The sequence below is a fragment of the Eucyclogobius newberryi genome, unplaced genomic scaffold, assembly GCF_026437365.1.
Source record: "Eucyclogobius newberryi isolate DKJ021-1_F unplaced genomic scaffold, fEucNew1.0.hap1 SCAF_4, whole genome shotgun sequence".
NCBI classification, from domain to species: Eukaryota; Metazoa; Chordata; class Actinopteri; order Gobiiformes; family Gobiidae; genus Eucyclogobius; species Eucyclogobius newberryi.
This window is the reverse complement of record NW_027316056.1, coordinates 39,262,846-39,283,732: the sequence shown is the minus strand read 5'-3', so window position 1 is coordinate 39,283,732 and position 20,887 is coordinate 39,262,846. Positions and strand designations below refer to the sequence as shown.

General features: G+C 45.4%; 1 protein-coding gene across 3 annotated transcripts in view; it reads right to left on the bottom strand.

Moving 5' to 3' along the window:
• The window catches only part of ttyh3b (tweety family member 3b), a 55,160-nt gene extending 46,739 nt beyond the window's left edge, over nt 1–8,421 (bottom strand). For all 3 annotated transcript variants that reach the window (XM_072463322.1, XM_072463323.1, XM_072463325.1), the window contains exon 1: nt 8,245–8,421. In XM_072463322.1, the coding sequence (XP_072319423.1) occupies nt 8,245–8,370 (126 nt within the window). In that variant the 5' untranslated portion in view covers nt 8,371–8,421. The remainder of the gene's footprint in view (nt 1–8,244) is intronic.
• Nucleotides 8,422–20,887: the final 12,466 nt, after the last annotated feature.

Sequence of the window (20,887 nt, the reverse complement as noted above, 5' to 3'; positions counted from 1 at the left end):
GAGCCTAAAGAGCCTAAAGAGTCTAAAGAGCCTAAAGAGTCTAAAGAGTCTAAAGAGCCTAAAGAGCCTAAAGAGTCTAAAGAGTCTAAAGAGCCTAAAGAGTCTAAAGAGCCTAAAGAGTCTAAAGAGCCTAAAGAGTCTAAAGAGCCTAGAGAGCCTAAAGAGTCTAAAGAGCCTAAAGAGCCTAAAGAGTCTAAAGAGTCTAAAGAGCCTAGAGAGCCTAAAGAGTCTAAAGAGTCTAAAGAGCCTAAAGAGCCTAAAGAGTCTAAAGAGTCTAAAGAGCCTAAAGAGTCTAAAGAGTCTAAAGAGCCTAAAGAGCCTAAAGAGTCTAAAGAGCCTAAAGAGCCTAAAGAGTCTAAAGAGCCTAAAGAGTCTAAAGAGCCTAAAGAGTCTAAAGAGCCTAGAGAGCCTAAAGAGTCTAAAGAGCCTAAAGAGCCTAAAGAGTCTAAAGAGTCTAAAGAGCCTAGAGAGCCTAAAGAGTCTAAAGAGTCTAAAGAGCCTAAAGAGCCTAAAGAGTCTAAAGAGTCTAAAGAGCCTAAAGAGTCTAAAGAGTCTAAAGAGCCTAAAGAGCCTAAAGAGTCTAAAGAGTCTAGAGAGCCTAAAGAGTCTAAAGAGTCTAAAGAGCCTAAAGAGCCTAGAGAGCCTAGAGAGCCTAAAGAGTCTAAAGAGTCTAAAGAGTCTAAAGAGCCTAAAGAGCCTAAAGAGTCTAAAGAGCCTAAAGAGCCTAGAGAGCCTAAAGAGTCTAAAGAGCCTAAAGAGCCTAAAGAGTCTAAAGAGCCTAGAGAGCCTAAAGAGTCTAAAGAGCCTAAAGAGTCTAAAGAGCCTAAAGAGTCTAAAGAGCCTAAAGAGTCTAAAGAGTCTAAAGCCTAAAGAGTCTAAAGAGCCTAAAGAGTCTAAAGAGCCTAAAGAGTCTAAAGAGTCTAAAGAGTCTAAAGAGCCTAAAGAGTCTAAAGAGTCTAAAGAGCCTAAAGAGCCTAAAGAGTCTAAAGAGTCTAAAGCCTAAAGAGTCTAAAGAGCCTAAAGAGTCTAAAGAGCCTAGAGAGCCTAAAGAGTCTAAAGCCTAAAGAGTCTAAAGAGCCTAAAGAGTCTAAAGAGCCTAAAGAGCCTAAAGAGTCTAAAGAGTCTAAAGAGCCTAAAGAGTCTAAAGAGTCTAAAGCCTAAAGAGTCTAAAGAGCCTAAAGAGTCTAAAGAGCCTAAAGAGCCTAAAGAGTCTAAAGAGCCTAAAGATCCTAAAGAGCCTAAAGAGTCTAAAGAGTCTAAAGAGCCTAAAGAGCCTAAAGAGTCTAAAGAGCCTAAAGAGCCTAAAGAGTCTAAAGAGCCTAAAGAGTCTAAAGAGTCTAAAGAGCCTAAAGAGCCTAAAGAGTCTAAAGCCTAAAGAGTCTAAAGAGCCTAAAGAGTCTAAAGAGTCTAAAGAGCCTAAAGAGTCTAAAGAGCCTAAAGAGCCTAAAGAGTCTAAAGAGTCTAAAGAGCCTAGAGAGCCTAAAGAGTCTAAAGAGCCTAACGAGTCTAAAGAGTCTAAAGAGTCTAAAGAGCCTAAAGAGTCTAAAGAGCCTAGAGAGCCTAAAGAGTCTAAAGAGCCTAAAGAGTCTAAAGAGTCTAAAGAGTCTAAAGAGCCTAAAGAGTCTAAAGAGCCTAAAGAGCCTAAAGAGTCTAAAGAGCCTAAAGAGTCTAAAGAGCCTAGAGAGCCTAAAGAGTCTAAAGAGCCTAACGAGTCTAAAGAGTCTAAAGAGCCTAAAGAGCCTAAAGAGTCTAAAGAGCCTAGAGAGCCTAAAGAGTCTAAAGAGTCTAAAGAGCCTAAAGAGCCTAAAGAGTCTAAAGAGCCTAGAGAGCCTAAAGAGTCTAAAGAGTCTAAAGAGTCTAAAGAGCCTAAAGAGCCTAAAGAGTCTAAAGAGTCTAAAGAGCCTAGAGAGCCTAAAGAGTCTAAAGAGCCTAAAGAGCCTAAAGAGTCTAAAGAGCCTAGAGAGCCTAAAGAGTCTAAAGAGTCTAAAGAGCCTAAAGAGTCTAAAGAGCCTAAAGAGTCTAAAGAGTCTAAAGAGTCTAAAGCCTAAAGAGTCTAAAGAGCCTAAAGAGTCTAAAGAGCCTAAAGAGTCTAAAGAGTCTAAAGAGCCTAAAGAGCCTAAAGAGTCTAAAGAGTCTAAAGAGCCTAAAGAGCCTAAAGAGTCTAAATAGTCTAAAGCCTAAAGAGTCTAAAGAGCCTAAAGAGTCTAAAGAGTCTAAAGCCTAAAGAGTCTAAAGAGCCTAAAGAGTCTAAAGAGCCTAAAGAGCCTAAAGAGTCTAAAGAGTCTAAAGAGCCTAAAGAGCCTAAAGAGCCTAAAGAGCCTAAAGAGTCTAAAGAGCCTAAAGAGCCTAAAGAGTCTAAAGAGTCTAAAGCCTAAAGAGTCTAAAGAGCCTAAAGAGCCTAAAGAGTCTAAAGAGCCTAAAGAGCCTAAAGAGTCTAAAGAGTCTAAAGAGCCTAAAGAGCCTAAAGAGTCTAAAGAGCCTTAAGAGTCTAAAGAGTCTAAAGAGCCTAAAGAGCCTAAAGAGTCTAAAGCCTAAAGAGTCTAAAGAGTCTAAAGAGCCTAAAGAGTCTAAAGAGTCTAAAGAGCCTAAAGAGTCTAAAGAGCCTAAAGAGTCTAAAGAGTCTAAAGAGTCTAAAGAGTCTAAAGAGCCTAAAGAGCCTAAAGAGTCTAAAGAGCCTAAAGAGCCTAAAGAGTCTAAAGAGTCTAAAGAGCCTAAAGAGTCTAAAGAGCCTAAAGAGCCTAAAGAGCCTAAAGAGTCTAAAGAGTCTAAAGAGCCTAAAGAGCCTAAAGAGTCTAAAGAGCCTAAAGAGCCTAAAGAGTCTAAAGAGTCTAAAGAGCCTAAAGAGTCTAAAGAGTCTAAAGAGCCTAAAGAGCCTAAAGAGTCTAAAGAGTCTAGAGAGCCTAAAGAGTCTAAAGAGTCTAAAGAGTCTAAAGAGCCTAAAGAGCCTAGAGAGCCTAAAGAGTCTAAAGAGTCTAAAGAGTCTAAAGAGCCTAAAGAGCCTAAAGAGTCTAAAGAGCCTAAAGAGCCTAGAGAGCCTAAAGAGTCTAAAGAGCCTAAAGAGCCTAAAGAGTCTAAAGAGCCTAGAGAGCCTAAAGAGTCTAAAGAGTCTAAAGAGCCTAAAGAGTCTAAAGAGCCTAAAGAGTCTAAAGAGCCTAAAGAGTCTAAAGAGCCTAAAGAGTCTAAAGCCTAAAGAGTCTAAAGAGCCTAAAGAGTCTAAAGAGCCTAAAGAGTCTAAAGAGTCTAAAGAGTCTAAAGAGCCTAAAGAGTCTAAAGAGTCTAAAGAGCCTAAAGAGCCTAAAGAGTCTAAAGAGTCTAAAGCCTAAAGAGTCTAAAGAGCCTAAAGAGTCTAAAGAGCCTAGAGAGCCTAAAGAGTCTAAAGCCTAAAGAGTCTAAAGAGCCTAAAGAGTCTAAAGAGCCTAAAGAGCCTAAAGAGTCTAAAGAGCCTAAAGAGTCTAAAGAGTCTAAAGCCTAAAGAGTCTAAAGAGCCTAAAGAGTCTAAAGAGCCTAAAGAGCCTAAAGAGTCTAAAGAGCCTAAAGATCCTAAAGAGCCTAAAGAGTCTAAAGAGTCTAAAGAGCCTAAAGAGCCTAAAGAGTCTAAAGAGCCTAAAGAGCCTAAAGAGTCTAAAGAGCCTAAAGAGTCTAAAGAGTCTAAAGAGCCTAAAGAGCCTAAAGAGTCTAAAGCCTAAAGAGTCTAAAGAGCCTAAAGAGTCTAAAGAGTCTAAAGAGCCTAAAGAGCCTAAAGAGTCTAAAGAGCCTAAAGAGCCTAAAGAGTCTAAAGAGCCTAGAGAGCCTAAAGAGTCTAAAGAGCCTAACGAGTCTAAAGAGTCTAAAGAGTCTAAAGAGCCTAAAGAGCCTAAAGAGTCTAAAGAGCCTAGAGAGCCTAAAGAGTCTAAAGAGCCTAAAGAGTCTAAAGAGTCTAAAGAGCCTAAAGAGTCTAAAGAGCCTAAAGAGCCTAAAGAGTCTAAAGAGCCTAAAGAGTCTAAAGAGCCTAGAGAGCCTAAAGAGTCTAAAGAGCCTAACGAGTCTAAAGAGTCTAAAGAGCCTAAAGAGCCTAAAGAGTCTAAAGAGCCTAGAGAGCCTAAAGAGTCTAAAGAGTCTAAAGAGCCTAAAGAGCCTAAAGAGTCTAAAGAGCCTAGAGAGCCTAAAGAGTCTAAAGAGTCTAAAGAGTCTAAAGAGCCTAAAGAGCCTAAAGAGTCTAAAGAGTCTAAAGAGCCTAGAGAGCCTAAAGAGTCTAAAGAGCCTAAAGAGCCTAAAGAGTCTAAAGAGCCTAGAGAGCCTAAAGAGTCTAAAGAGTCTAAAGAGCCTAAAGAGTCTAAAGAGCCTAAAGAGTCTAAAGCCTAAAGAGTCTAAAGAGCCTAAAGAGTCTAAAGAGCCTAAAGAGTCTAAAGAGTCTAAAGAGCCTAAAGAGCCTAAAGAGTCTAAAGAGCCTAAAGAGCCTAAAGAGTCTAAATAGTCTAAAGCCTAAAGAGTCTAAAGAGCCTAAAGAGTCTAAAGAGTCTAAAGCCTAAAGAGTCTAAAGAGCCTAAAGAGTCTAAAGAGCCTAAAGAGCCTAAAGAGTCTAAAGAGTCTAAAGAGCCTAAAGAGCCTAAAGAGCCTAAAGAGTCTAAAGAGCCTAAAGAGCCTAAAGAGTCTAAAGAGTCTAAAGCCTAAAGAGTCTAAAGAGCCTAAAGAGCCTAAAGAGTCTAAAGAGCCTAAAGAGCCTAAAGAGTCTAAAGAGTCTAAAGAGCCTAAAGAGCCTAAAGAGTCTAAAGAGCCTTAAGAGTCTAAAGAGTCTAAAGAGCCTAAAGAGCCTAAAGAGTCTAAAGCCTAAAGAGTCTAAAGAGTCTAAAGAGCCTAAAGAGTCTAAAGAGTCTAAAGAGCCTAAAGAGTCTAAAGAGCCTAAAGAGTCTAAAGAGTCTAAAGAGTCTAAAGAGCCTAAAGAGTCTAAAGAGCCTAAAGAGCCTAAAGAGTCTAAAGAGCCTAAAGAGCCTAAAGAGTCTAAAGAGTCTAAAGAGCCTAAAGAGTCTAAAGAGCCTAAAGAGCCTAAAGAGCCTAAAGAGTCTAAAGAGTCTAAAGAGCCTAAAGAGCCTAAAGAGTCTAAAGAGTCTAAAGAGCCTAAAGAGCCTAAAGAGCCTAAAGAGTCTAAAGAGCTCCTTAAGATTCCTCTGGCCTCGCTCGCTCACAAAGAGGCTCAGAGAGAGAGAGAAAGGGTCCGGAAGAGTCTCTCCCTCTCTCCTCCTCCTTTCTCCTTCTCCTCTCTCCTCCTCTCTCCCCTCCTCTCTCTCTCCTCCTCTCTCTCCCTCTCTCTCTCCTCCTCTCTCCTCCTCCCTCTCCCTCTCTCCTCCTCCTCTCTCCCTCTCTCCTCCTCCTCTTCTCTCCTCCTCCTCCTTCTCTCTTCCACTCTCCTCCTCCTTTCTCCTTCTCCTCTCTCCCTCTCTCTCCTCTCTCCTCCTCCTCTCTCCTCCCTCTCCATCTCCTCTCTCCTCCTCCTCTCTCCTCTTCTCTCCTCCTCCTTTCTCCTTCTCCTCCTCCTCTCTCCTCCTCCTCTCTCTCCCTCTCTCCTCTCTCCTCCTCTCTCCCTCTCTCTCCCTCTCTCCTCCTCCTCTCTCCTCCTCCTCCTCCTCCTCTCTCTCCCTCTTTCCTCTCTCCTCCTCCTCCTCTCTCTCCCTCTCTCCTCTCTCCTCCTCTCTCCCTCTCTCTCCCTCTCTCCTCCTCCTCTCTCCTCCTCCTCCTCCTCTCTCCTCCTCCTCTCCCTCTCTCTCCCTCTCTCCTCCTCCTTTCTCCTTCTCCTCCTCCTCTCTCCTCCTCCTCCTCTCTCTCCCTCTCTCCTCTCTCCTCCTCCTCTCTCCCTCTCTCCTCCTCCTCTCTCCCTCTCTCCTCCTCCTCTCTCCTCTTCTCTCCTCCTCCTTTCTCCTTCTCCTCCTCCTCCTCTCTCCTCCTCCTCCTCTCTCTCCCTCTCTCCTCTCTCCTCCTCCTCTCTCCCTCTCTCTCCCTCTCTCCTCCTCCTCTCTCCTCTTCTCTCCTCCTCCTTTCTCCTTCTCCTCCTCCTCTCTCCTCCTCCTCCTCTCTCCCTCTCTCCTCCTCCTCTCTCCCTCTCTCCTCCTCCTCTCTCCTCTTCTCTCCTCCTCCTTTCTCCTTCTCCTCCTTCTCCTCTCTCCTCCTCCTCCTCTCTCTCCCTCTCTCCTCTCTCCTCCTCCTCCTCTCTCCCTCTCTCCTCCTCCTCTCTCCCTCTCTCCTCCTCCTCTCTCCTCTTCTCTCCTCCTCCTTTCTCCTTCTCCTCCTCCTCCTCTCTCCTCCTCCTCCTCTCTCTCCCTCTCTCCTCTCTCCTCCTCCTCTCTCCTCTCCTCCCACCCTCTGAGCTTCACAAAGATGTCCTCCAAACATCAACTCAAAATGCCCCGTTACCCAGCGTGGACTCTCCTCCGTTGCTCTGTTGCCGTAGCGATTAACAAATTAAAACTAAAATATGACATTGTTCGAAATTCATGTCAAATCTGTGCAAACCTTTAAAGGAGAGTCTGTTGTATCGTTATTATCTACAAAACCCGAGGATTTCTCTCGTGATAAAAGACTTCCGGGTTGAAAATTGTTTTCAATGTTTATTGATAAATAAATATATGATTAGACTTTCCAAAGGTTCAAATAAATCATGAAGAAAAAAAGCAGGGAAAGATATAATAAATACAAATAGTGCGTAACTAACTTCTAGTTTGGAAAGAGTAAAACGCTCCCCCTGCAGCTCGCGTGTGGAACTACACTGTCAGAGAACGGGCCCAAAGTGCTACGTCAAATATAACAGGGACAAAGACGTTTCAAAATAAAAATCTTACTTTTTATTTTTCCTTCAAGTATTCAAGTGTATTTTTGAAGTAGGAAGTACTTACAAATTTAGTGAAGTAAAAGTTATAAATATCCACAGTAAAAGTCACAATAATAAAGATGTTTTTTGTTTGTTTTTTTACTTCAGTGCAGTACTTTACATTTGTACTTTACTTTCCACCACTACATTGAAGAAATATTTGACCAGTGAAGTGCAGTACTTTGAGAATTACACTGAACTGTAACTGTACTGAATAATTCAGATCGTGTTAGAAGAAGTACTCCATTTTGTTACATAAGTAATAGTACAGTTACAGGTCCAAAAAACACTTTAGCACATCAAATAATCTACTTAAGTAAAAGTATTGAAGTTTGAAAATGCACTTACAGAGTGAAAAAGTACAATCGCAGTACCCTGGTGTGATGTCACTTCCTGCCCCTCGTGTCGTGTCACTTCCTGTCTCTGGTGTGATGTCACTTCCTGTCTCTGGTGTGATGTCACTTCCTGTCTCTGGTGTGATGTCACTTCCTGTATGAGTGTCCCTGGTGTGATGTCACTTCCTGTCTCTGATGTGATGTCACTTCCTGTATGAGTGGCCCTGGTGTGATGTCACTTCCTGTCCCTGGTGTGATGGCACTTCCTGTCTCTGGTGTGATGTCACTTCCTGTATGAGTGGCCCTGGTGTGATGTCACTTCCTGTCTCTGGTGTGATGTCACTTCCTGTATGAGTGTCCCTGGTGTAATGTCACTTCCAGTCATTTTCTACAGATTTATCAACGTTTTCTCCACAAATACCTGCTCGATTGGTGTAAAACTATCATTTATATGCACAACACGTACAAATGTCTTACTTGTCCGGCGCAGATATACAGTAAAGGGTGAAAATGAGACCGCTGTGTGCTGTCAGATATGCGCTCAAAAAGAGATAAAAACATCTCTAATCTTAAAAATAAGACGATTAAGTGTCATTTCTTCACTTTTGAGGTTCATTTTATGGTCGATTCACTTTTTGTGCGACACTTGAACCTCGACATTTACGACACATTTTGCACATTGCAGCAAAAATGGCCGTCTGTTTTTGGGGGTTCTTGGGGATCTTTTACCCCCAAAATACACAGCGTTATGTAAATAATAAATGTTGCCAATCGTTCTCTGGACGATACAGACTCTAAAAACGTACAAAAAAATAAAAACATGTCAAAGGACAATAAACTATCTCAGGTTTTCATCAATCACACGCTTTCATTTTAAATATTCTCTTTCTAGAAGCTTCAGTCGCCACATTTCAACAGTTATTTAGTTCATAATGTATTTAAAAATTGTCGATTGCTAAAATATTAGTTAGTTGCATCTCCCAAACGTCCTCGCTCCAGTTCCCGTGTCAAATCTTCATTAAAAAAACATTTTTGGAGACTTTTCTCGCTCCGACTCGAGGTCCGACTCACCTTCTGGTACTCCTGGTCGTCGGGCCTGAAGTCGCTGCTGACGAGCTGGAAGTCCATGTTGAAATGGGGCAGGCGGTGCAGCAGGTTGACCCACCAGGGGGCGGCGTAGTTCACCACGGACACCATTCTGAGCGGCGGAGGCGGGGCAATGGGGCGGGGCAAGCCTCAGCGGGCACTGTGGGGAAAACACACGAAAAACACAGAAATAAGTCCAAGAATCGGCACGAGAAAAAGGATTTGACAATGTACAAAAAGTATGCAGAGGAAATGTTACGAGTACTGTCACTTCAGACGGGTAGTACTCGAGTAGAAGTACAAAGTGGGCCAAGAAATGAGTAAAAAGTTATAATTATTAGAGGAAACTAATTACGACTTTGAGGAAAAACAAGTACAAACAGTGTGCAGAGGGGGCCCCCCATGTGGCCCCCCAAGCTCGCGACCGCTTCGAGCACAGCCAATCAGAGCGCTGCCTTCAGCTCTGCGACTCAAGCACAGCCAATCAGAGCGCTGCCTTCAGCTCTGGGACTCGAGCACAGCCAATCAGAGCCCTGCCTTCAGCTCTGCGACTTGAGCACAGCCAATCAGAGCGCTGCCTTCAGCTCTGCGACTTGAGCACAGCCAATCAGAGCGCTGCCTTCAGCTCTGCGACTTGAGCACAGCCAATCAGAGCGCTGCCTTCAGCTCTGCGACTTGAGCACAGCCAATCAGAGCGCTGCCTTCAGCTCTGCGACTTGAGCACAGCCAATCAGAGCGCTGCCTTCAGCTCTGAGACTCGAGCACAGCCAATCAGGGCGCTGCCTTCAGCTCTGGGACTCGAGCACAGCCAATCAGAGCGCTGCCTTCAGCTCTGCGACTCGAGCACAGCCAATCAGGGCGCTGCCATCAGCTCTGCGACTCGAGCACAGCCAATCAGGGCGCTGCATTCAACTCTGCGACTCGAGCACAGCCAATCAGAGCGCTGCATTCAGCTCTGCGACTCGAGCACAGCCAATCAGAGCGCTGCCTTCAGCTCTATGACTTGAGCACAGCCAATCAGAGCGCTGCCCTCTGCTCTGGGACTCAAGCACAGCCAATCAGAGCGCTGCTTTCAGCTTTAAAAAGGCCTGTTTCATTTGTATTGATCCTGAGATGAAACTGATGCTTCGTCTTAAGTGTTTCCTCGAGCTCAAAGTGCTTTTCATTCATTATTCAAGACGTGAACTTAACATCAAACAATCATCAAATGTGTCATGAACGGCATGAACACGCCTCTTAAACACGCCTCTTAAACACGCCTCTTAAACACGCCTCTAAAACACGCCTCTTAAACACGCCTCTTAAACACGCCTCTAAAACACGCCTCTAAAACACGCCTCTAAAACACGCCTCTAAAACACGCCTCTTAAACACGCCTCTAAAACACGCCTCTTAAACACGCCTCTTAAACACGCCTCTAAAACACGCCTCTTAAACACGCCTCTTAAACACGCCTCTTAAACACGCCTCTTAAACACGCCTCTTAAACACGCCTCTAAAACACGCCTCTTAAACACGCCTCTTAAACACGCCTCTTAAACACGCCTCTAAAACACGCCTCTAAAACACGCCTCTTAAACACGCCTCTTAAACACGCCTCTAAAACACGCCTCTTAAACACGCCTCTAAAACACGCCTCTAAAACACGCCTCTAAAACACGCCTCTTAAACACGCCTCTTAAACACGCCTCTTAAACACGCCTCTAAAACACGCCTCTTAAACACGCCTCTTAAACACGCCTCTAAAACACGCCTCTAAAACACGCCTCTTAAACACGCCTCTAAAACACGCCTCTTAAACACGCCTCTTAAACACGCCTCTTAAACACGCCTCTTAAACACGCCTCTAAAACACGCCTCTAAAACACGCCTCTTAAACACGCCTCTTAAACACGCCTCTAAAACACGCCTCTTCAACACGCCTCTTAAACACGCCTCTAAAACACGCCTCTAAAACACGCCTCTTAAACACGCCTCTTAAACACGCCTCTTAAACACGCCTCTAAAACACGCCTCTTAAACACGCCTCTAAAACACGCCTCTAAAACACGCCTCTAAAACACGCCTCTTAAACACGCCTCTAAAACACGCCTCTTAAACACGCCTCTTAAACACGCCTCTAAAACACGCCTCTAAAACACGCCTCTTAAACACGCCTCTTAAACACGCCTCTAAAACACGCCTCTTAAACACGCCTCTAAAACACGCCTCTTAAACACGCCTCTTAAACACGCCTCTTAAACACGCCTCTAAAACACGCCTCTTAAACACGCCTCTAAAACACGCCTCTTAAACACGCCTCTTAAACACGCCTCTTAAACACGCCTCTAAAACACGCCTCTTAAACACGCCTCTTAAACACGCCTCTAAAACACGCCTCTTAAACACGCCTCTAAAACACGCCTCTAAAACACGCCTCTAAAACACGCCTCTTAAACACGCCTCTAAAACACGCCTCTTAAACACGCCTCTAAAACACGCCTCTAAAACACGCCTCTTAAACACGCCTCTTAAACACGCCTCTTAAACACGCCTCTAAAACACGCCTCTTAAACACGCCTCTTAAACACGCCTCTAAAACACGCCTCTTAAACACGCCTCTAAAACACGCCTCTTAAACACGCCTCTTAAACACGCCTCTAAAACACGCCTCTAAAACACGCCTCTAAAACACGCCTCTAAAACACGCCTCTAAAACACGCCTCTTAAACACGCCTCTTAAACACGCCTCTTAAACACGCCTCTAAAACACGCCTCTTAAACACGCCTCTAAAACACGCCTCTTAAACACGCCTCTTAAACACGCCTCTAAAACACGCCTCTTAAACACGCCTCTTAAACACGCCTCTAAAACACGCCTCTTAAACACGCCTCTAAAACACGCCTCTTAAACACGCCTCTTAAACACGCCTCTTAAACACGCCTCTAAAACACGCCTCTTAAACACGCCTCTTAAACACGCCTCTAAAACACGCCTCTTAAACACGCCTCTAAAACACGCCTCTAAAACACGCCTCTAAAACACGCCTCTTAAACACGCCTCTAAAACACGCCTCTTAAACACGCCTCTTAAACACGCCTCTAAAACACGCCTCTAAAACACGCCTCTTAAACACGCCTCTTAAACACGCCTCTTAAACACGCCTCTTAAACACGCCTCTAAAACACGCCTCTTAAACACGCCTCTTAAACACGCCTCTAAAACACGCCTCTTAAACACGCCTCTAAAACACGCCTCTTAAACACGCCTCTTAAACACGCCTCTAAAACACGCCTCTAAAACACGCCTCTAAAACACGCCTCTAAAACACGCCTCTAAAACACGCCTCTTAAACACGCCTCTTAAACACGCCTCTTAAACACGCCTCTTAAACACGCCTCTTAAACACGCCTCTAAAACACGCCTCTTAAACACGCCTCTTAAACACGCCTCTTAAACACGCCTCTTAAACACGCCTCTTAAACACGCCTCTTAAACACGCCTCTAAAACACGCCTCTAAAACACGCCTCTAAAACACGCCTCTAAAACACGCCTCTAAAACACGCCTCTTAAACACGCCTCTTAAACACGCCTCTAAAACACGCCTCTTAAACACGCCTCTTAAACACGCCTCTAAAACACGCCTCTTAAACACGCCTCTAAAACACGCCTCTTAAACACGCCTCTTAAACACGCCTCTTAAACACGCCTCTAAAACACGCCTCTTAAACACGCCTCTAAAACACGCCTCTTAAACACGCCTCTTAAACACGCCTCTAAAACACGCCTCTTAAACACGCCTCTTAAACACGCCTCTAAAACACGCCTCTTAAACACGCCTCTTAAACACGCCTCTAAAACACGCCTCTAAAACATGCAACAACTGAGACCTCATGACATAACGGCCCACCACATGTCACGCGTCCCGTGTGTAGTGGACCTTTAGTTACCTACTTAACACAGGTACATACGGCTTTAAGAGCGTTTCCCCGGGTTACACGTGTTTTATCTGAAGTTAAACAAGAAGAAACTTTAAATTCAGAGAATTGTAAACCTTCTTTTGTAGTTTATTTATGATTTTTTGTGAAGGAACAACATTTCCATGGAAACAAGAAGAAGGAGGCTCCTTCTCCAGGCCAAGTACGAGTCAGGTTTGTGGAAATGCAAGCGGCTCACAGAAATGTTTTTTTTTTTATCAGTGCAACCTCCAAAAAAAACAACACATACTTTGTGTCTATTTCTTCTGTAAAAGTGACACACTGGAGCTTTAAGCCCAGTATTGTACATTTGGAGCGAGTAGGTCGTTCTTTAAAGCTACAGTATGTAACTTTACCACAGTAAAGACCGTTTGGAGTTTATTTTTATGATTTTAGTTCCATAAAAACAACCAATATGAAAAAAACATACTTTTATTTAAGTCTAAAAGTGACACACTGGAGCTTTAAATCTGAAACGTTTGGTGTGAGCTGAACTTGATGTGTCTGTGAGAGAAACGACCAATCATCGGGTCAGCACCGGGTCAGCACCGGGTCAGCACCGGGTCAGCACCGGGTCAGCACCGGGTCAGTGTCACTAGCAGCATTTCTGTCTATGCTAACGTTAGGCCTCACCAAGGGACTCTCAGTGACACAAATTAACTCTCAGCAACACGGATGAACTCTCAGAGACATAGATGAACTCTCAGAGACATAGATGAACTCTCAGAGACATAGATGAACTCTCAGAGACATAGATGAACTCTCAGAGACACGGATAAACTCTCAGAGACATGGATGAACTCTCAAGGACATGGATGAACTCTCAAGGACATAGATGAACTCTCAGAGACATGGATGAACTCTCAGAGACATGGATGATCTCTCGAGGACATAGATGAACTCTCAAGGACATAGATGAACTCTCAGAGACATGGATGAACTCTCAGAGACATGGATGAACTCTCAGAGACATAGATGAACTCTCAGAGACACGGATGAACTCTCAGAGACACGGATGAACTCTCAGAGACATAGATGAACTCTCAGAGACATGGATGAACTCTCAAGGACATGGATGAACTCTCAAGGACATAGATGAACTCTCAGAGACATGGATGAACTCTCAGAGACATGGATGAACTCTCAGAGACATAGATGAACTCTCAGAGACACGGATGAACTCTCAGAGACACGGATGAACTCTCAGAGACATAGATGAACTCTCAGAGACATGGATGAACTCTCAGAGACACGGATGAACTCTCAGAGACACGGATGAACTCTCAGAGACATAGATGAACTCTCAGAGACATGGATGAACTCTCAGAGACATAGATGAACTCTCAGAGACATAGATGAACTCTCAGAGACATGGATGAACTCTCAGAGACACGGATGAACTCTCAGAGACATAGATGAACTCTCAGAGACATAGATGAACTCTCAGAGACATGGATGAACTCTCAGAGACATAGATGAACTCTCAGAGACACGGATGAACTCTCAGAGACATGGATGAACTCTCAGAGACACGGATGAACTCTCAGAGACACGGATGAACTGTCAGAGACATGGATGAACTCTCAGAGACATGGATGAACTCTTAGAGACATGGATGAACTCTCAGAGACATAGATGAACTCTCAGAGACATGGATGAACTCTCAGAGACATAGATGAACTCTCAGAGACACGGATGAACTAACTTCTATAACTGTCTTTTTATCGTTTACCTGAGACACAAGACAATCATTGTCAACTCTTGTCTTAAAGGTTCTTCTCCTTTAATGTGTTCTGAAGTACGAAAAATATCTCATTGTGATTTATGTTTGAATCAGAATCAGAATTGTTATTAATGGTCACATTGAATTAGCTTCAAAAATCAAAAAACAAATCATATAAATAATAGGATTCTGTTCAAAGTTCAAAAAGACTTGAAGAGCTGACCTGACAAAGACATGACCCACAGCCATCTCGCTGCTCTGGCCAAAACGCACTATATTTGGGATAAATAAATCTGAAAAACTCAGATAGAGACAGATTCCATCCATCGCTTCATTTTTGGACGTTTATTACAAAGAAAATGACAGATGGGATTTTGGAAATCTGAGAAAACCGCTGCGGATCCTCCCGAAAACTGAAGGACAAGCCACATTTATGAAATATCTCATCAAACTCGAGTATCGGTGAATATCGGTGAATATCGGCGAAGCATCAGTCCTCCCCGGCCCCGGTGTCCGGCTCCGGTGTCCCCGGCCCCGGGGCCCTTCACCTGTCATAGCTCCGGCTGAGGGCCCATTGTGAGGCTGCAGACTGATGAGGTCATACAGTAAGAGCCTCCAGTGTGAGCGTGAGAACGTGAGAACGTGAGAACACAACAACACAACAACACAACAACACAACAACACAACAACACAACAACACAACAACACGACACACAATGCACCGCGGCCGCGTCTGCGGTCAAACGTCACGCGGAATAACGGCGCATTTCAGCGCGTTTGACCCATTTTAAACACGCCTTTATTACAGATGATTTCATGTGATGTAACGTGCGGTTTCCCGCGTCACAGATGGAGGTCAGTGAAACACGCAGAAGAGCCGCGGTCTGCGCCGGTTTCATCAAAAGCGCCATTAAGCGGCTTTATTAGGATCAAAGTGCCGCAGTCCCACGGCGTCTCCACGGCAACAAGAGAACCCGCCGCAGCCCGCAGCCCGCATCACGCTCAGAAGAACCTACCTAATGTGCGTGTGCGCTCCGCGGGATCCTTTTGTCTTCTTCCCAAAGCCGCAGGACGTCGTGGTGAATCCTGCCGGAGTCAGCGGCATCAACGCGGCCGGACGCTGCGAGCTGCGGCGGGCATCGAACCCAACAGAAGCACCGGTGCCTGACGTGACGCTGGACCGCGGCTCGGTCACATCTCTCCCGCCGCGGCCTCCTGAGTGTCTGCAGCAGCGGCCGCTCCGGGGGTGCGGGGGTTAAACGCGGTGCTTTTTATTCGGTAGAATGTCCCTGGCCGGGCTCGTTTGTCCCCGTGACGCGGTGCTGCTCCTCCGGTGTCCTCCGGTGTCCTCCGGTGTCCTCCGGTGTCCTCCGGTCTGAGCTCATAGACTGAGCTATTGTTGAAGCGTGAAGTGAACACCGTGTGTGAGGAGCCCAGGAGGACGGGGCTTTGCAGCAGCTCCGTGTCTGAGGAGGAAAAAGGGCAAATGCGCAAAAACGGCTCCCCCTGAGGGTCACGTGACGCTATTACATCCTTCACTCACGGGTGGTGGGAAGTAACGAAGTAACGAAGTCCTGTAGTTAACTGTTTTTGACCAAGAATAAAACTGAATAAATACAATATAATGTTGTTTTGGTTTATTTTTGATGTTTTTCTTGCACTAAATAAATGGAAATATGTTTCTGAAGGTTTTTTTGTGAACAGACTTTCATCCAGACCTGAGGGGGCAAAGATGAAGACGAGACATTAGATCTGTTTTAATTGTAAATTAGTTAATTTTGTGACAAAAATGAGACACTGTCTGTATTTAATAATAGTGTTTTATTTCAGTTAACCCAGAAGCAAGAACCAAACACAGCACTGTGATTGGTCCACCCCCCGTCAATTGTCTGAATAAAACACGTAAAAAGAATGCATTTCATTTGGATGATAAAGTTTTTAGGAACTATGGTTTTAACTTTCTATATCCAAGGAATCATGCAGGACGTGCCACCTCCAGAAAGTGGCTTAGTCTTACTGTAGGAACTCGATCACTTCTTCCACTGCTACATAGAGGGGGGAGTAACAGCCCCAATTTCTTATTTTTTTCAAAGACTTATGTCCAAAAGAATAGAACAAATCCTCCAAAATCTAATCCACAAGATCAGATTTATTAACAAAGGACAAACACAAGACAACATAAGTCGATCCTTACACATAATGAGCCAAAAGTGTCTGTTTCCATCAGACTCACTGACTCTGGAAAGAGGAGTCAGACAGGGCTGTGCCTGGTCTCCCCTCCTATTTCCTTTGTACTTTGAACCATTGGCATAATTTATTAGACAATCAAAAACAATTCACGGTGTTACAATTAATGAGCTTGAACATAAAATTGCCTACTTTGCAGACAAAGGTCGATGAGGCCGAGCAAAAAACGAGGTCTGTTTGCCATAACCCGACCGACCTGGTATAAAACTAACCAACTGACCAAATCTGCATTTTGTCAAAATTACGCCAAATTCTTTTATTTTTCTTACATTTCGCCGACTCACTGACTCCGTACAAAAGGTCGATTGAAATATCTTAAAATCAGGAGATTTAGTCTCCTGATCAGGTTGATCGAGACGTTTTCCATCATTGACTGTTGAAGCCTGACCCCTGGCGATCACTGCGAGTCAAAAAATGGCGAATTGGATCAAACATACAATTTATTTGGGGCAGCCTTACAGAAACTTTCATACCCAATGTGATGTATTTTCTTAAAAAAAAACATGGTCCAATGTCTGGATACAAATTAAATGTACAAAAAACTGAAATGATCTCTTTCTGGCGCCCCCTCTGACCTTCAGAAAGAACTATCCATTCAAATGACAAACAGAATCTCTTGATTCAGTTGTAGTCCTCCATAAAGAAAAAACTATATCCCTGTATGTACTACTATAAAAAATGTCTTGAAAAATGTACTCCCATATTGAAGTCGAAGTCAAAGGATTGAAATTATAGAAATTAATTTCTCTTTTCCATTTTAAAATGTGTGTGGCAAGGTAAAAAACACTTTACAATGATCTAATGAAAAAGGAGGCGGAGATTACCTTGTCTGAAAAATGACTTTATTTCAGCTCAAATCAGAGCGTTGCTGGTGTGATCCAGAATCTGAAGCTCAATGGTGCTCATAATGAGAGTAATGTTGTGCCGGGGGTTCCTGTGCAGGCCGTACTGGCAGATGACAGACGCTTGAGTCAACTCTTGGGTGAAATCTGTGCTCGCAACTTGGAAAGAACTACACTGCGTTCGAAATTATTATGTCAATTATATTTTTCTCTGATTTTGTCAAATAGTCAACAACAGGTCAGGGGAGGATGGTGGAGGATGGGGGAGGTCAGGGGAGGATGGTGGAGGATGGGGGAGGTCAGGGGAGGATGGTGGAGGATGGGGGAGGTCAGGGGAGGATGGTGGAGGATGGGGGAGGTCAGGGGAGGATGGTGGAGGATGGGGGAGGTCAGGGGAGGATGGTGGAGGATGGGGGAGGTCAGGGGAGGATGGGGGAGGATGGGGGAGGTCAGGGGAGGATGGTGGAGGATGGGGGAGGTCAGGGGAGGATGGTGGAGGATGGAAGAGGTCAGGGGAGGTCAGGGGATGATGGGGGAGGTCAGGGGAGGATGGGGGAGGTCAGGGGAGGATGGTGGAGGATGGGAGAGGTCAGGGGAGGTCAGGGGATGATGGGGGAGGTCAGGGGAGGATGGGGGAGGTCAGGGGAGGATGGGGGAGGTCAGGGGAGGATGGGGGAGGATGGTGGAGGATGGGGGAGGTCAGGGGAGGATGGGGGAGGTCAGGGGAGGTCAGGGGAGGATGGTGGAGGATGGGGACCACATATGACCATAGCAGACAATGAAGCAGAGGTGTTCCTCGCAGCATGAGATGGTGCATTGTCAGGCAGGATTTTGTTACGGAAAGCACCAAGAAAGAAAGTGGTCAGTCAGAAGCTCCGCATACTTTACAGAGGTCATTTTCACATCAAGGACCCTAAAGGGACCGACCAGCTCTTTCCTCATGATTCCTGCCAAAAAAACATGACTCCAACTCCATCTTGCTGACATCGCAGCCTTGTTGGTACATGGTGGCCATCCACCAGCCGTCCCCCAACCATCCACCAGTCCAACCATCAGGACCATCCAGGGTGGCACGGCACTCATCAGTGAACAAGACTGTTTAAATATTAGTCGTTATGTATTTCTGGGCCACTGGAGCCGTTTCTGCCTCTATAGGATCCTACACTCTGTCAGCAGGGTCTTCAACTCACACCTAAGGGAAAGCTTCTCCCAGATCCCGGGGGAGGCTGCGGACATTGAGTACGAGTGGACCATGTTCTCGACATCCATTGTCAATGCGGCTGCTCGGAACTGTGGTCGCAAGCTCTCAGGTGCCTGCCGACAAACCCCAAACCCAGTGGTGGACACCCAAAGTGAGGGATACCGTCAGGCTGAAAAAGGCCCATCAGGCCTCTTTGGCTTGTAGGACTCCTGAGGCCATTGACAGGTATCAGCAGGCAAGGTGGGCCGCCCCCTTGAATAGGGATGTCGTCGGATGGTGGAAGGAATCATTTGAGGACCTCCTTAATCCCACTGTCACGTCTTCCGAAGAGGAAGCAGAGACTGAGGACTTGGAGGCTGACTCATCCATCACCCAAGCTGAAGTCACTGAGGTTGTTCGCAAGCTCCTCAGTGGTAGGGCTCCGGGGGTGGATGAGATCCGCCTGGAGTACCTACAGTCTCTGAATGTTGTAGGACTGTCTTGGCTGACAAGTATCTGCAACATCGCGTGGCGGTTGGGGACAGTGCCTCTGGACTGGCAGACCGGGGTGGTGATTCAAGAAGGAGGACCGGAGGGTGTGTTCCAACTATAGAGGGATCACACTCCTCATTCTCCCCGGTGAGGTCTATTCCAGGGCACTGGAGAGGAGAATCCGACCGATAGTCGAACCTCGGATTGAGGAGGAGCAGAGTGCGTTCTCCATCGGGTGCTCGAGGGTTCATGGGAGTTTGCCCAACCAGTCCACATGTGCGTTAAGGATCTGGGAGAAGGCTTTTGACTGTGTCCCTCGGGGTGTCCTTTGGGGGGTGCTCCGGGAGTATCGGGTCCGGGGCCCTTTGCTCAGGTGTTCGCATTGTCGGCAGTAAGTCAGACCTGTTCTCAGTGCATGTTGGACTCCTCAGGGCTGTCCTTTGTCACCAGTTCTGTTCATTGTTTTTATGGACAAAATTTTGAGGCGCAGTCAAGGGTCGGAGGGTGTGGTCATGGGTCGGAAGGTGTCCAGTTTGGGGACCACAGGATCTCATCTCTGCTGTTTGCAGACGATGTTGTCCTGATGGCTCCATCAAACCCGGACCTGCAACATGCACTGGGACGGTTTGAGCCGAGTGTGAAGCGGCTGGGATGAGAATCAGCACCTCTAAATCCGAGGCCATGGTTCTCAACTGGAAAAAAGTGGCATCGGACAGTTGTGGTGAAGAAGGAGCTGAGTCGAAAGACAAAGCTCTCGATTTACCGGTCAATTTACTATCCTACCCTCACCTATGGTCATGAGCTTTGGGTAGTGACCGAAAGAACAAGATCGCGGATACAAGCGGTCGAAATGAGTTTCCTCCGCCGTGTGGCTGGGCGCTCCCTTAGAGATAAGGTGAGGAGCTCAGTCACATGGGAGGGGCTCGGAGTAGAGCCACTGCTCCTCCAGCTGAGATGGCTCGGGCATCTGTTCAGGATGCCTCCTGGGCGCCTCCCAGATGTTTCGGGGGCATGTCCCACCTGGAAGAGGCCCCGTGGAAGACCCAGGACACGCACGCTCTCTCGGCTGGCTCCTGAGAGTGTGGATGAAGTGTCTGGGGAGATGGACGTCTGGGAGTCCCTGCTTACACCGCTGCCCCTGTGACCCGGCCCCGGATAAGCGGAAGAAGATGGATGGATTTAGCCAAGAAATTAAAATAGCAATAACCAATAAATCTTATAAATCTGAACTTCCAAGGGGAATATTATTTCAATTAAATAAATACTTGAATAATTTGGACAGTCATTCAACCATTTATATAAAAAATAAAGACATACAGTATGAAGAGTGGGAAAGTATATGTACATCTTTCTCTTCACCCTTGACACTGCAGACTTCAGACATGACACGGAACATTCTGCTGGAAATGGGCATCAGGTTTTTTCACACACTTCATTAAATAAAGTAAGAAAATGTCAGACCAGGTCCTGCACTGAAATGTCAAATGCTAAAGCCTCTTCTGCTGTAGTGGATCTTTTTATTGTCCCATTCACGTTGATCCTCAGCATTGCAGGATAAAAAGTGTATTCAATGTTCTTCTCTCTCAGGCGGGATTACGTCGGATCAAAAACATTTGAGGAACTTCAGTATAATAGGCTTTGGACGCTGGTTCAGGGCCGGAGGTTTGAGATATTTGGGGATCCAGGTCTCCGTATACTGGACTGCGTCTTTACACTCAGAGTCTTCTGAAATGCCAACAATCCGCACATTACATCCGCGCTCTCGGTTCTCCAGGTCGTTTGGTTTGTCAATTCTGTCACTTTGCAAAGCAGAGAAGGTGTCGCTCAGGTCAGAGAGCTCGGCCGCTGAGGCTCAGGTGTCCAGCTCGGTCGATGGTGAAAAAGGCACTCACAAAAAAAGGATGACACAAATTGCACCGACATTATATTGGACATTTGCAACATGGAAAAAAATTCTATTTGGATTGAATTTGAAATGGGACAAATGAGATTGTTTTTATTAACAAAAACAAAATCCAAACTTCCCCTGAACCTTAGACCTGGTTGGACCACCCGTAGCAGCAACAACTCTAATCAAGCGTCTATAACTGCTGTGGAGGACACTTATTCTTTATTTTCATCATTTCCAAAACAACATTCAGGATACCATCTAAATCTCGATATATTGCCCCCCTCCATTTGTATTG